At 60.3% G+C, this 14911-nt stretch overlaps 1 protein-coding gene across 1 annotated transcript in view; it reads left to right on the forward strand.

Annotated features, from left to right (window-relative positions):
* Positions 1-14911, forward strand: part of LOC140402934 (gamma-secretase subunit APH-1A-like) — a 46211-nt gene that overhangs the window by 5054 nt on the left and 26246 nt on the right. Inside the window, exons 2-4 of the mRNA XM_072490577.1 lie at positions 1530-1700; positions 2161-2234; positions 11038-11160. Coding sequence (XP_072346678.1) covers positions 1530-1700; positions 2161-2234; positions 11038-11160 — 368 coding nt within the window. The remainder of the gene's footprint in view (positions 1-1529; positions 1701-2160; positions 2235-11037; positions 11161-14911) is intronic.

The raw sequence follows: 14911 nt of genomic DNA on the forward strand, positions 1-14911 counted from the left end.
GCTCGCAATAACTTCAAAAGTCAGAATGTGAAGACAGGGAGACTGTGGATAGTTCAGATCAAAGTATAGATGATTCACGGAGGAGAGGGAACTCCAGCTAATGCTTCAGTAAAAATGGTCGACCAAAACTTGACAGTTATCATCTCTGCCTTTAGCCATCTAATTGCACCCCAATATAATCCTAATTGATTTGGGTTACACTCAAACATATCTGATTTGACGGCAAGCCGCCCATCTTTAATATGCAACATTAGTTTTAATTGTTTCGTGTCTACACACTTGTGTATGTTAAGGAATGCAATATTGTGCTGTTATCAAGACCAGTTCAAACTGGCCTTTTGCTGACTTAGCTGTGAAAATAATAGAGCCTTCATGTCACTGTATTGTTGCTGTGCTGTTGCTATAGAGCCTGCCCTGTCATTGGGCGCTGTCTTGAAGAATGTATTAATTAGTTCAGTTAAGTGTGTTTTAATCTCTACTGCTTTTCAATGTATCAGGTTCTTTTTGTGTTTCTGTTGTTTTTATGTTTTACTGTGTCTTGAGATGACCTGAGGCTATGAGAGTGTTGAAATCCTTAATTTAAAATGGGTAAAACTGGGGCTTAATATTTATCCTAAATAGCTATCTTTTACCGATCGGGTGTATTAGGAAATAGTCGACGGGGAGAGAGAGAGAGGGGACAATCCGTTTAGGGAAAAAGCCTGCAGATTCTTGTCTGTCTCGGACTATTGTTTAACCTGCCAGCCTTTGAGAAACTTCTCCGGCTCCTGTTCGCAGGCAAATCTTTAACTCTTCTTTGTTTTCCCCCAGAAACTGCAAATCTGTCCACCGTCAAATCTCTTAGCTGAACGTCAAGCTGAAACTCAACCCCTGGCTCCTCCCGCCCCTGGCATCACCCATTAACTGCATCATCTCACCAAAGCTAAACACAATGTCTCTAAATACCTACTCCCCGGGGGACCTGCTTCATAGAAACAAAATTCCGTTCGCCCACCTTTTACTAAGCTTTAATTGCACCTCGGTAGCCAAGAAGTCTGCTTGCCCTGTAAACCGGGATTTTGTTTTTAATAACGTGGCTGCGGCAGTCGCACACTAATCAAGACTTTTAACCCTTGACGCACCAAATACATAGAATACGATGCAAGTGGATACTCCGACATCAGATTTAAGGGAGATCCCACAGCCACTCTTTGGAAGAAAGATAAGGTTGGGAGGGCAGTTTCCCCCCCCCCCACCCCGGTGTTTCTGAGGCCGATAGCCACCCCCACGACCGCCGCCGCTTTTGGCAGTGATTTCAACAACAAAACATGACCCTGCTCGTTGTCACGTCGCAGTGGGTGGGATCTTGCTATGCGCCAATTGGTCGTCGCTGTTCCGACATGACAGCGGTGATCGCGCTTCGAAACAAAATAAATGTACTCCCGTTGGCTATTTTTGGTACGTCCCGCGGTGGCGCTGGGCGATCCAACGTTGGTGCCTCTGGCTAACCGTTTGCCTCTTTCCCCCCCCCCCCCCCCCCGCCCCCGCAGCTCCTTCTTCTGGCTGGTGTCGGTGCTTTTCTCCTCGCTCCTCTGGTTCATCGCCGTCCAGCTCAGCGACAAGGAGAACCCCCGTGTGCAGCACGGGCTGCTGATAATGGGGGCTGGGATCTCCGTGCTGCTCCAAGAGGTCTTCCGCTTCGCGTATTACAAGCTGCTCAAGTAAGCCCGAATGTCGAGGGGTGGGGGGTGGGGGGTGGGGGTGAGGTGGGGGGGGTGGGGGGGGCGGCGGCTTGGTGGGTTGCGAGAATAGAATCGGGGAACCTCGCCTTTCAGAAGAAGGCCTTTCGACCCATCCTGCGCTCCCTGCCGATTTGGCGTGGGTGAGGGTTAAATGTTGGCCCCCCCCCCCCGGTCACTGCAGGAGTACCGCCCCCCCCCCCCCACTCCCCTTTGAGATTGTGGCCGGGGGGGCATCTTTCTGACAGGCCAGACGGGGCCTCATCAGCGACTCCCAACGGTACCGCCCAGCGGAAAGCCCGGGGGTTCAGTGTGTTTCTCTCCTCGTACGAGGTCGGATTGAGTGGCTTGGGGGCATCTGTCGTTTTATTTAGCCGCCGTCGTCGGCATCGCAAGACCTTTTTTTAAAAAGTAAACAACGTCCGTCTTTTGCCTTCTGTAGGAAAGCTGACCAAGGTCTCGCCACCATCAGCGAAGATGGGCGGTCGCCCATATCGATCGGACAGATGGCATATGGTAAAACCTGAAACTCTACGCTCTTATTTCGCTCCGAATTAAAGCGCGACGGTGCCCCCTGACCCGTGGAGGCTGCCAGTCTCGCTTGAGGGTTTTTAAAAGAAATTCCTCATCCTCTCCTTCACATCCCTTCGTAGCGCCCCCCTCCCCACCGTCCCGGTAACGCCTCGCTATCGTGCGGCTGGGCGACCTACGGCTCGGAGGCCACATGCGGCCCTTCTGGGTTTGGCGTGCGGCCCCGCGAGGCATTTTGTTGACCGCTGCACACGCGCTCCGCTGATTTTCATCCGCGTGGGGCACTCAGGCAGAGCCTAACTCACTAGGCCCAGTGAGATGGAGGGGCACTCAGGCAGAGCCTAACTCACTAGGCCCACTGAGATGGAGGGACACTCAGGCAGAGCCTAATTCACTAGGCCCAGTGAGATGGAGGGGCACTCAGGCGGAGCCTCACTCACTAGGCCCAGTGAGATGGAGGGGCACTCAGGCGGAGCCTCACTCACTAGGCCCACTGAGATGGAGGGGCACTCAGGCAGAGCCTAACTCACTAGGCCCAGTGAGATGGAGGGGCAGTCATGTGGAGCCTAACTCACTAGGCCCACTGAGATGGAGGGACACTCAGGCAGAGCCTCACTCACTAGGCCCACTGAGATGGAGGGGCAGTCATGTGGAGCCTAACTCACGGGCCGAGGTTGTGTCTCAGATATATGGACAGCGGAGGGGGTGCAGGAAAGATTTGCAGGGGTGTGTGGGTATAAATATCAGGGAAAGATTGACGGGCTGGGCCTCTGTTCCCCAGAAAAGAGAAAGCTAAGGGGGTGAGAGTGACCTCACACAGCTCTTTAAAATTCTTGACGTTTCTTTTGACCAGAGTCGATGTAGAGAGAATGCTTCTTTCCCAGGGGGGCAGGGCATCAATATAAGGTGGTCACGAATAAACCAATGGGGAATTCGGGAGAAACGATTTTACCCCAGTGAGTGGGGAGAATGTGGGACTCGCTCCCACAGGGAGTGGGTGGGGGAATGTGGGACTCGCTCCCACAGGGAGTGGGGGAGAAGGTGGGACTCGCTCCCACGGGGAGTGGGGGAGAAGGTGGGACTCGCTCCCACGGGGAATGGGGGGGATGTGGGTCTCGCTCCCACGGGGAGTGGGTGGGGGAATGTGGGACTCGCTCCCACAGGGAGTGGGGGAGAATGTGGGACTCGCTCCCACAGAGAGTGGGGGGGGATGTGGGACTCGCTCCCACGGGGAGTGGGGGGGCGGGGGAATGTGGGACTCGCTCCCACAGGGAGTGGGGAGAATGTGGGACTCGTTCCCACAGGGAGTGGGGGAGAATGTGGGACTCGCTTCCACAGGGAGTGGTGAGAATGTGGGACTCACTCCCACAGGGAGTGGGGAGAATGTGGGACTAGCTCCCACAGGGTGTGGGGAGAATGTGGGACTCGCTCCCACAGGGTGTGGGGGATAATGTGGGACTCGCTCCCACAGGGAGTGGGGGGGAAATGTGGGACTTGCTCCCACAGGGAGTGGGGGGGAAATGTGGGACTTGCTCCCACAGTGAGTGGGGGGGGAAATGTGGGTCTCGCTCCCACAGGGAATTGGGGGGACATGTGGGACTCGCTCCCACAGGGAGTGGGGGGGGAAATGAGTGGGGCGGCAGGATTTGTTCATCAGACTTTCACAGAAGGAGGCCGCTCGGCCCATCAAGTCCATGCCAGTCAACAATGGTCCAATGCTGACTAATCCCATGTTTCAGCCCCTGGAGGTTGTCAAAGCATGTGACTATCTGAATACTCCTGAAACGTCACGAGTTTCTGACTCAACCACCCTTTCACGAATCTCTCTCTGTCTCTCTCTCTGTCTCTCTCTCTGTCTCTCTCTCTGTCTCTCTCTCTCTCTCTCTCTCTCGCTGCCTCTCTCTCTCGCTGCCTCTCTCTCTCGCTGCCTCTCTCTCTCGCTGCCTCTCTCTCTCGCTGCCTCTCTCTCTCGCTGCCTCTCTCTCTCGCTGCCTCTCTCTCTCGCTGCCTCTCTCTCTCGCTGCCTCTCTCTCTCGCTGCCTCTCTCTCTCGCTGCCTCTCTCTCTCGCTGCCTCTCTCTCTCGCTGCCTCTCTCTCTCGCTGCCTCTCTCTCTCGCTGCCTCTCTCTCTCGCTGCCTCTCTCTCTCGCTGCCTCTCTCTCTCGCTGCCTCTCTCTCTCTCTGCCTCTCTCTCTCTGCCTCTCTCTCTCTGCCTCTCTCTCTCTGCCTCTCTCTCTCTGTCTCTCTCTCGCTCTGTCGGTCTCTCCCCCCCGCTCTGTCGGTCTCTCCCCCCCGCTCTGTCGGTCTCTCTCCCCCGCTCTGTCGGTCTCCTCCCCCGCTCTGTCGGTCTCCTCCCCCGCTCTGTCGGTCTCCTCCCCCGCTCTGTCGGTCTCCTCCCCCGCTCTGTCGGTCTCCTCCCCCGCTCTGTCGGTCTCCTCCCCCGCTCTGTCGGTCTCCTCCCCCGCTCTGTCGGTCTCCTCCCCCGCTCTGTCGGTCTCCTCCCCCGCTCTGTCGGTCTCCTCCCCCGCTCTGTCGGTCTCCTCCCCCGCTCTGTCGGTCTCCTCCCCCGCTCTGTCGGTCTCCTCCCCCGCTCTGTCGGTCTCCTCCCCCGCTCTGTCGGTCTCCTCCCCCGCTCTGTCGGTCTCCTCCCCCGCTCTGTCGGTCTCCTCCCCCGCTCTGTCGGTCTCCTCCCCCGCTCTGTCGGTCTCCTCCCCCGCTCTGTCGGTCTCCTCCCCCGCTCTGTCCGTCTCCTCCCCCCGCCCCGTCCGTCTCCTCCCCCCGCCCCGTCCGTCTCCTCCCCCCTCCCCGTCCGTCTCCTCCCCCCTCCCCCTCCGTCTCCTCCCCCCTCCCCCTCCGTCTCCTCCCCCCTCCCCCTCCGTCTCCTCCCCCCTCCCCCTCCGTCTCCTCCCCCCTCCCCCTCCGTCTCCTCCCCCTCCCCCTCCGTCTCCTCCCCCTCCGTCTCCTCCCCCCTCCCCCTCCGTCTCCTCCCCCCTCCCCCTCCGTCTCCTCCCCCTCCCCCTCCGTCTCCTCCCCCCTCCCCCTCCGTCTCCTCCCCCCCCCCCTCCGTCTCCGTCTCCTCCCCCCTCCGTCTCCGTCTCCTCCCCCCTCCGTCTCCGTCTCCTCCCCCCTCCGTCTCCGTCTCCTCCCCCCTCCGTCTCCGTCTCCTCCCCCCTCCGTCTCCGTCTCCTCCCCCCTCCGTCTCCGTCTCCTCCCCCCTCCGTCTCCGTCTCCTCCCGTCTCCGTCTCCGTCTCCTCCCGTCTCCGTCTCCGTCTCCTCCCGTCTCCGTCTCCGTCTCCTCCCGTCTCCGTCTCCGTCTCCTCCCGTCTCCGTCTCCGTCTCCTCCCGTCTCCGTCTCCGTCTCCTCCCGTCTCCGTCTCCGTCTCCGTCTCCTCCCCCCTCCGTCTCCGTCTCCGTCTCCTCCCCCCTCCGTCTCCGTCTCCGTCTCCTCCCCCCTCCGTCTCCGTCTCCGTCTCCTCCCCCCTCCGTCTCCGTCTCCGTCTCCTCCCCCCTCCGTCTCCGTCTCCGTCTCCTCCCCCCTCCGTCTCCGTCTCCGTCTCCTCCCCCCTCCGTCTCCGTCTCCGTCTCCTCCCCCCTCCGTCTCCGTCTCCGTCTCCTCCCCCCTCCGTCTCCGTCTCCGTCTCCTCCCCCCTCCGTCTCCGTCTCCGTCTCCTCCCCCCTCCGTCTCCGTCTCCGTCTCCTCCCCCCTCCGTCTCCGTCTCCGTCTCCTCCCCCCTCCGTCTCCGTCTCCGTCTCCTCCCCCCTCCGTCTCCGTCTCCTCCCCCCTCCGTCTCCGTCTCCTCCCCCCTCCGTCTCCGTCTCCTCCCCCCTCCGTCTCCGTCTCCTCCCCCCTCCGTCTCCGTCTCCTCCCCCCTCCGTCTCCGTCTCCTCCCCCCTCCGTCTCCGTCTCCTCCCCCCTCCGTCTCCGTCTCCTCCCCCCTCCGTCTCCGTCTCCTCCCCCCTCCGTCTCCGTCTCCTCCCCCCTCCGTCTCCGTCTCCTCCCCCCTCCGTCTCCGTCTCCTCCCCCCTCCGTCTCCGTCTCCTCCCCCCTCCGTCTCCGTCTCCTCCCCCCTCCGTCTCCGTCTCCTCCCCCCTCCGTCTCCGTCTCCTCCCCCCTCCGTCTCCGTCTCCTCCCCCCTCCGTCTCCTCCTCCTCCCCCCTCCGTCTCCGTCTCCTCCCCCCTCCGTCTCCGTCTCCCCCCCCCTCCCCCTCCGTCTCCTCCCCCCTCCCCCTCCGTCTCCTCCCCCCTCCCCCTCCGTCTCCTCCCCCTCCCCCTCCGTCTCCTCCCCCTCCGTCTCCTCCCCCCTCCCCCTCCGTCTCCTCCCCCCTCCCCCTCCGTCTCCTCCCCCTCCCCCTCCGTCTCCTCCCCCCTCCCCCTCCGTCTCCTCCCCCCCCCCCTCCGTCTCCGTCTCCTCCCCCCTCCGTCTCCGTCTCCTCCCCCCTCCGTCTCCGTCTCCTCCCCCCTCCGTCTCCGTCTCCTCCCCCCTCCGTCTCCGTCTCCTCCCCCCTCCGTCTCCGTCTCCTCCCCCCTCCGTCTCCGTCTCCTCCCCCCTCCGTCTCCGTCTCCTCCCCCCTCCGTCTCCGTCTCCTCCCCCCTCCGTCTCCGTCTCCTCCCCCCTCCGTCTCCGTCTCCTCCCCCCTCCGTCTCCGTCTCCTCCCCCCTCCGTCTCCGTCTCCTCCCCCCTCCGTCTCCGTCTCCTCCCCCCTCCGTCTCCGTCTCCTCCCCCCTCCGTCTCCGTCTCCTCCCCTCTCCCTCTCCGTCTCCTCCCCTCTCCCTCTCCGTCTCCTCCCCTCTCCCTCTCCGTCTCCTCCCCTCTCCCTCTCCGTCTCCTCCCCTCTCCCTCTCCGTCTCCTCCCCTCTCCCTCTCCGTCTCCTCCCCTCTCCCTCTCCGTCTCCTCCCCTCTCCGTCTCCGTCTCCTCCCCTCTCCGTCTCCGTCTCCTCCCCTCTCCGTCTCCGTCTCCTCCCCTCTCCGTCTCCGTCTCCTCCCCTCTCCGTCTCCGTCTCCTCCCCTCTCCGTCTCCGTCTCCTCCCCTCTCCGTCTCCGTCTCCTCCCCTCTCCGTCTCCGTCTCCTCCCCTCTCCGTCTCCCTCTCCTCCCCTCTCCGTCTCCCTCTCCTCCCCTCTCCGTCTCCCTCTCCTCCCCTCTCCGTCTCCCTCTCCTCCCCTCTCCGTCTCCCTCTCCTCCCCTCTCCGTCTCCCTCTCCTCCCCTCTCCGTCTCCCTCTCCTCCCCTCTCCGTCCCCGTCTCCTCCCCTCTCCGTCTCCGTCTCCGTCTCCCTCCCCTCTCCCTCTCCGTCTCCTCCCCTCTCCCTCTCCGTCTCCTCCCCTCTCCCTCTCCCTCTCCCTCTCCGTCTCCTCCCCTCTCCCTCTCCCTCTCCGTCTCCTCCCCTCTCCGTCTCCCTCTCCGTCTCCTCCCCTCTCCGTCTCCGTCTCCGTCTCCTCCCCTCTCCGTCTCCGTCTCCTCCCCTCTCCGTCTCCGTCTCCTCCCCTCTCCGTCTCCGTCTCCTCCCCTCTCCGTCTCCGTCTCCTCCCCTCTCCGTCTCCGTCTCCTCCCCTCTCCGTCTCCGTCTCCTCCCCTCTCCGTCTCCGTCTCCTCCCCTCTCCGTCTCCGTCTCCTCCCCTCTCCGTCTCCGTCTCCTCCCCTCTCCGTCTCCGTCTCCTCCCCTCTCCGTCTCCGTCTCCTCCCCTCTCCGTCTCCGTCTCCTCCCCTCTCCGTCTCCGTCTCCTCCCCTCTCCGTCTCCGTCTCCTCCCCTCTCCGTCTCCGTCTCCTCCCCTCTCCGTCTCCGTCTCCTCCCCTCTCCGTCTCCGTCTCCTCCCCTCTCCGTCTCCGTCTCCTCCCCTCTCCGTCTCCGTCTCCTCCCCTCTCCGTCTCCGTCTCCTCCCCTCTCCGTCTCCGTCTCCGTCTCCTCCCCTCTCCGTCTCCGTCTCCTCCCCTCTCCGTCTCCTCCCCTCTCCGTCTCCGTCTCCGTCTCCTCCCCTCTCCGTCTCCTCCCCTCTTCGTCTCCTCCCCTCTCCGTCTCCTCCCCTCTCCGTCTCCTCCCCTCTCCGTCTCCGTCTCCTCCCCTCTCCGTCTCCGTCTCCGTCTCCGTCTCCTCCCCTCTCCGTCTCCGTCTCCTCCCCTCTCCGTCTCCGTCTCCGTCTCCTCCCCTCTCCGTCTCCGTCTCCTCTCCCTCTCCGTCTCCGTCTCCTCCCCTCTCCGTCTCCTCCCCTCTCCCTCTCCCTCTCCGTCTCCTCCCCTCTCCGTCTCCTCCCCTCTCCGTCTCCTCCCCTCTCCTCTCCGTCTCCTCCCCTCTCCGTCTCCGTCTCCTCCCGTCTCCGTCTCCGTCTCCTCCCCTCTCCGTCTCCTCCCCTCTCCGTCTCCGTCTCCTCCCCTCTCCGTCTCCGTCTCCTCCCCTCTCCGTCTCCGTCTCCTCCCCTCTCCGTCTCCGTCTCCTCCCCTCTCCGTCTCCGTCTCCTCCCCTCTCCGTCTCCGCCTCCTCCCCTCTCCGTCTCCGTCTCCTCCCCTCTCCGTCTCCTCCCCTCTCCGTCTCCGTCTCCTCCCCTCTCCGTCTCCTCCCCTCTCCTCTCCGTCTCCTCCCCTCTCCGTCTCCGTCTCCTCCCCTCTCCGTCTCCTCCCCTCTCCGTCTCCGTCTCCTCCCCTCTCCGTCTCCGTCTCCTCCCCTCTCCGTCTCCGTCTCCTCCCCTCTCCGTCTCCGTCTCCTCCCCTCTCCGTCTCCGTCTCCGTCTCCTCCCCTCTCCGTCTCCGTCTCCTCTCCCTCTCCGTCTCCGTCTCCTCCCCTCTCCGTCTCCTCCCCTCTCCCTCTCCCTCTCCATCTCCTCCCCTCTCCGTCTCCTCCCCTCTCCGTCTCCTCCCCTCTCCGTCTCCGTCTCCTCCCCTCTCCGTCTCCTCCCCTCTCCCTCTCCCTCTCCGTCTCCTCCCCTCTCCGTCTCCTCCCCTCTCCGTCTCCGTCTCCTCCCCTCTCCGTCTCCGTCTCCTCCCCTCTCCGTCTCCGTCTCCTCCCCTCTCCGTCTCCGTCTCCTCCCCTCTCCGTCTCCGTCTCCTCCCCTCTCCGTCTCCGCCTCCTCCCCTCTCCGTCTCCGCCTCCTCCCCTCTCCGTCTCCGCCTCCTCCCCTCTCCGTCTCCGCCTCCTCCCCTCTCCGTCTCCGCCTCCTCCCCTCTCCGTCTCCGCCTCCTCCCCTCTCCGTCTCCGCCTCCTCCCCTCTCCGTCTCCGCCTCCTCCACTCTCCGTCTCCGCCTCCTCCCCTCTCCGTCTCCGTCTCCCTCCCCTCTCCGTCTCCCTCCCCTCTCCGTCTCCGTCTCCTCCCCTCTCCGTCTCCGTCTCCTCCCCTCTCCGTCTCCTCCCCTCTCCTCTCCGTCTCCTCCCCTCTTCGTCTCCGTCTCCTCCCGTCTCCGTCTCCGTCTCCTCCCCTCTCCGTCTCCTCCCCTCTCCGTCTCCGTCTCCTCCCCTCTCCGTCTCCGTCTCCGTCTCCTCCCCTCTCCGTCTCCGTCTCCTCCCCTCTCCGTCTCCGTCTCCTCCCCTCTCCGTCTCCGTCTCCTCCCCTCTCCGTCTCCTCCCCTCTCCGTCTCCTCCCCTCTCCGTCTCCGTCTCCTCCCCTCTCCGTCTCCGTCTCCTCCCCTCTCCGTCTCCGTCTCCGTCTCCTCCCCTCTCCGTCTCCGTCTCCGTCTCCTCCCCTCTCCGTCTCCGTCTCCTCCCTTCTCCGTCTCCGTCTCCTCCCCTCTCCGTCTCCTCCCCTCTCCGTCTCCGTCTCCTCCCCTCTCCGTCTCCGTCTCCTCCCCTCTCCGTCTCCGTCTCCTCCCCTCTCCGTCTCCGTCTCCTCCCCTCTCCGTCTCCGTCTCCTCCCCTCTCCGTCTCCGTCTCCTCCCCTCTCCGTCTCCGTCTCCTCCCCTCTCCGTCTCCGTCTCCTCCCCTCTCCGTCTCCGTCTCCTCCCCTCTCCGTCTCCTCCCCTCTCCGTCTCCGTCTCCTCCCCTCTCCGTCTCCGTCTCCTCCCCTCTCCGTCTCCGTCTCCTCCCCTCTCCGTCTCCGTCTCCTCCCCTCTCCGTCTCCGTCTCCTCCCCTCTCCGTCTCCGTCTCCTCCCCTCTCCGTCTCCGTCTCCTCCCCTCTCCGTCTCCGTCTCCTCCCCTCTCCGTCTCCGTCTCCTCCCCTCTCCGTCTCCGTCTCCTCCCCGTCTCCGTCTCCGTCTCCGTCTCCTCCCCTCTCCGTCTCCGTCTCCTCCCCTCTCCGTCTCCGTCTCCTCCCCTCTCCGTCTCCTCCCCTCTCCGTCTCCGTCTCCTCCCCTCTCCGTCTCCGTCTCCTCCCCTCTCCGTCTCCGTCTCCTCCCCTCTCCGTCTCCGTCTCCTCCCCTCTCCGTCTCCGTCTCCTCCCCTCTCCGTCTCCGTCTCCTCCCCTCTCCGTCTCCGTCTCCTCCCCTCTCCGTCTCCGTCTCCTCCCCTCTCCGTCTCCGTCTCCTCCCCTCTCCGTCTCCGTCTCCTCCCCTCTCCGTCTCCGTCTCCTCCCCTCTCCGTCTCCGTCTCCTCCCGTCTCCGTCTCCGTCTCCTCCCCTCTCCGTCTCCGTCTCCTCCCCTCTCCGTCTCCGTCTCCTCCCCTCTCCGTCTCCGTCTCCTCCCCTCTCCGTCTCCGTCTCCTCCCCTCTCCGTCTCCGTCTCCCCCTCTCCGTCTCCCCGCCTCTGTCCCTCTCCCCCCTCCCACCCCGCCTCCCCCCCTCTCTCCCTGCCTCTGTCCCCGTCTCTGTCTCTTTCTTGCTCTGTCTCTCTCTCTCCGCCGAATCCTCACGTTGCCTCTCTTTGCAGTTTCAGGCCTTGCCTTCGGAGTAATCAGCGGTGCCTTCTCGGTCATCAACATCCTGGCAGACTCGCTGGGGCCGGGGGTGGTGGGCATTCACGGCGGCTCGCCCTACTTCTTCCTTACCTCAGGTTGGTTGACGAAGCGGCGCCGGGTAAATTCAGCCACGTCATTGACGGGCGTGGCCTGTTGGTGTCTGCTCCCTGTCCTTCCACTGAAGTCCCGCCGATTCTATTTTAGCTCGGAGGGGTGGGGGTTGGTTTACCTTCGAGGACTCGGCGGGGGAACTTCCTCGCCTCTCGAGTCTGCCGTTCCCCATTCTAGTCCCAGTCCACAGACTCAACTACTTAATCCCGACTGGTATTGCTAAGACGGGCAGTGCCACACATGTCAGAGGTGCCGGGTTTCAGGTGGGGGAGGGCAGGCGTGTCCTGGTCATACATTGGAGACCCCACTGGGTCCCCATGCCGTGGTGGTAATAGGACATGCCATTCTCCCTGGGGCCGATGTTGACCCGTCAACCGTCGGCACCAAAACCCAGGGGGGGGGGTGGGCCACTGCGTCAGTGGGTGTTTGGGGGAGCTTGCTTTGCAAGTGACCGCGTTTGGAAAGCAGCACTTCCCTTGGGGACGTCCGGCCATCCCAAAAGGTGCTGTAGAAATGCACGGGTTGTCCTGGCTTTCCTTTTGCGTCTTCCTGTGACACTGCAGCACCCTGTCGGCGGCGCAGTGGTTAGCACTACTGCCTCGCGGCACTGAGGACCCGGGCTCGAATCCCGGACCCGGGTCACTGTCCGTGTGGAGCTTGCGCATTCTCCCCATGTCTGTGCAGTGTCAGGTGAGAGTACCTTTTAAGAAATGGGTGTTTATTACTGCAATGATGTCAGAGAGTGGGCGGAGCTAGGCTGTCTGTCTGCTTTACTTTCGTTTTTGTGCAGGCTGCTATAGAGTGAGTTTTTAGTTTTGTTTTCAGAGATAAGAGCTAGTGAAAGCCAGCAGATGTGCATGGATCTCTCTACAAGCTAAAGAGTGTTCATTTGGGTGATGTCAAAGGGATAACTGCTCTCAATAGGGAATTTAAACCTGATCTCCATGTTAAAAGGGTCTTTTGTCTTCTGGATGTTGTTTCGGAAGTTATTAAGGATTACTTAGTGTTGTATTCTTTGGGGGTTGTATTTGAATTCATGGTTTCTAAGATGTTCATTGTATGTTTTAAAAAGGTTAACTTGAGTTATGTTATGGGCCAGGGTTTAGAGAACCCCAAAGTGTATCATGGAGTTCACCTGACCCACAACTTTGACTAGATTGTGGTATGGGGAGCACACGGCCCACTCTCCAGGTGTGGGACAGCAGAAATGGATAAGTATTTTTTAAAACAAAACAATGTTTATTCTATGAACTCAAGTTAACCTTTTTAAAACATACAGTGAACATCTTAGCAACCATCAATTCAAATACAACCCCCAAAGAATACAGCATTAAGTAATTATTAAGCTGTCCTTTTCACATCCAGAAGAATTTAAAAAAAAACTTTCAGCAGAAGCACATCAGGTTAAAGTCACTGCTCAGAACATTTATAATTCTGAATTCACCAAATGATCAATAGATAGTCTTTTGATGGCAGAGAGAACAGCAGTACACCCGCTCTGTCTGGCTTCAGCTCCAACACTGAAAACGAAACTAAAACACACCCTGCAGTAAACAGCCTAAAACGAAAGTAAAAAGCTGACAGACAGCCCAGCCCCGCCCACTCTCTGACGTCACTGCAGTAATAAACACCCATTTCGTAAAGGTGCTCTAACTACAGATATTTATATACACACCCATTTGTTAAAGGTACTCTCACATGACAGCTCATGGAATAAACATTTTTTTGCTATAAAAAATACTCTTCCATTTCTGCTGTCCCACACCTGGAGAGTGGGCCGTGCGCTCCCCCCACCACAATCTAGTAAAAGTTGTGGGTCAGGTGAACTCCATGATACACTTTGGGGTTCTCCAAACCCTGGCCCATAACAGTAGGTCTCACCCCCACAACCCAAAGATGTGCAGGGTAGGTGGATTGGCCGCGCTAAATTGCCCCTTAATTGGATAAAAAGAACTCTTGTACAGCTCCTGCTACAGGGAGTCCTCGCCTAACAGTGGCGAGTCGCGTTCCTGAAATTCGGCGCCTTTAAGTGAAACCCCTTTTAATGCAAGTGTGGCTTCCCAGAGGAATCCAGGCCAAAGCTGGAGTTATGTTATTGTCATCTTTGCCCCGGGGAAATCAATGTCAAAACTGAAACACTGGAGGGGCGGCATGGCGGCGCAGTGGGTTAGCAGCGCTGCCTCACGGCGCCGAGGCCCCAGGTTCGAATCCCGACTCTGGGTCACTGTCCGCGTGGAGTTTGCACGTCCTCCCCGTGAGTGCGTGGGTTTCCTCCCGGGTGCTCCGGTTTCCTCCCACAGTCCAAAGATGTGCAGGTTAGGTGGATTGGCCACGCTAAATTGTCCCTTAGTGTCCAAAGATGCCAAGGTTCGGTGGATTGGCCGTGCTAAATTGTCCCTTACTGTCCAAAGATGTGCAGGTTAGGTGGATTGGCCGTGCTAAATTGCCCCTAAGTGTCCAAAGATGTGCGGGTTAGGTGGATTGGCCGTGCTAAATTGTCCCTTAGTGTCCAAAGATGTACAGGTTAGGTGGATTGGCCGTGCTAAATTGTCCCTTAGTGTCCAAAGATGTGCAGGTTAGGTGGATTGGCCGTGCTAAATTGTCCCTTAGTGTCCAGAGATGTGCAGGTTAGGTGGATTGGCCGTGCTAAATTGTCCCTTAGTGTCCAAAGACGTGCAGGTTAGGTGGATTGGCCGCGCTAAATTGCCCTTAGTGTCCAAAATTGCCCTTAGTGTTGGGTGGGGTTACTGGGTTATGGGGATAGGGTGGAGGTGTGGACCTTGGGTGGGGTGCTCTTTCCAAGAGCCGGTGCAGACTCGATGGGCCGAATGGCCTCCTTCTGCCCTGTAAATTCTATGATAATCTATGATGTGCAGGGTCGATGAATTGGTCACGCTAAATTGCCCCTTAATTGGAAACAAATAAGAAACCTGCAACACTGCACTGTACCATGTGTGTAATTAGTGAGTGAGTTTAAAATGACAGCCTTCTTTGCGGGCTTCTCCCAGCGGAAAGAACTCTTTAACTTTGAAACCAGTTCCTCGAAACCCGCTTACATTACAGTCCAGTCCCAGGTGACCGGAGGCTGCTTTCACCTTTGGGGGTGTGTGGGGGGGGGTGAGAGCTGACTGGTGGTGATTTAACCCAAGGCTCACCGCGCCTCAGGCGAGGGGCAAGGTTGAGAAGACCGTTAGGGGCGGTGGGGGGGGGGGGGGTCTTCGCGAATAATCTCAGCTGGTACGGGGATTGAACCTGCGCCACTAACCTCGCTCCGCATCGCCAACCAGAGTGGAATCTGTGTACAGCAAGGAATTCTTTTTCGAACAGATGTTTTGGGTTTTTTTTTCATTCGTTCACGGGACATGGGCTTCGCTGGCTAGGCCTGCATTTATTGCCCATCGCTAATTGCCCTGGAGGGGGCAGTACGGAGTCAACCACATTGCTGTGGGCCAGACCGGGTAAGGATGGCAGATTTACGCGTTTTTAACGACAATCGACAGTGGTTTCATAGTAATCGTTTAGACTTTTAATTCCAGATTTTTAATTGAATTCAAATTTCACCATGTGCAGTGGTGGGATTTGAACACTGGCATTAACCCTGGGTCTCTGGTTAACTAGTCCAGTGACAATACCACTATTAGGGGCTGTTTAGCACAGGGCTAAATCGCTGGCTTTTAAAGCAGACCAAGGCAGGCCAGCAGCACGGTTCAATTCCCGTACCAGCCTCCCCGAACA

Source organism: Scyliorhinus torazame, chromosome 26 (genome assembly GCF_047496885.1).
Source record: "Scyliorhinus torazame isolate Kashiwa2021f chromosome 26, sScyTor2.1, whole genome shotgun sequence".
NCBI classification, from domain to species: Eukaryota; Metazoa; Chordata; class Chondrichthyes; order Carcharhiniformes; family Scyliorhinidae; genus Scyliorhinus; species Scyliorhinus torazame.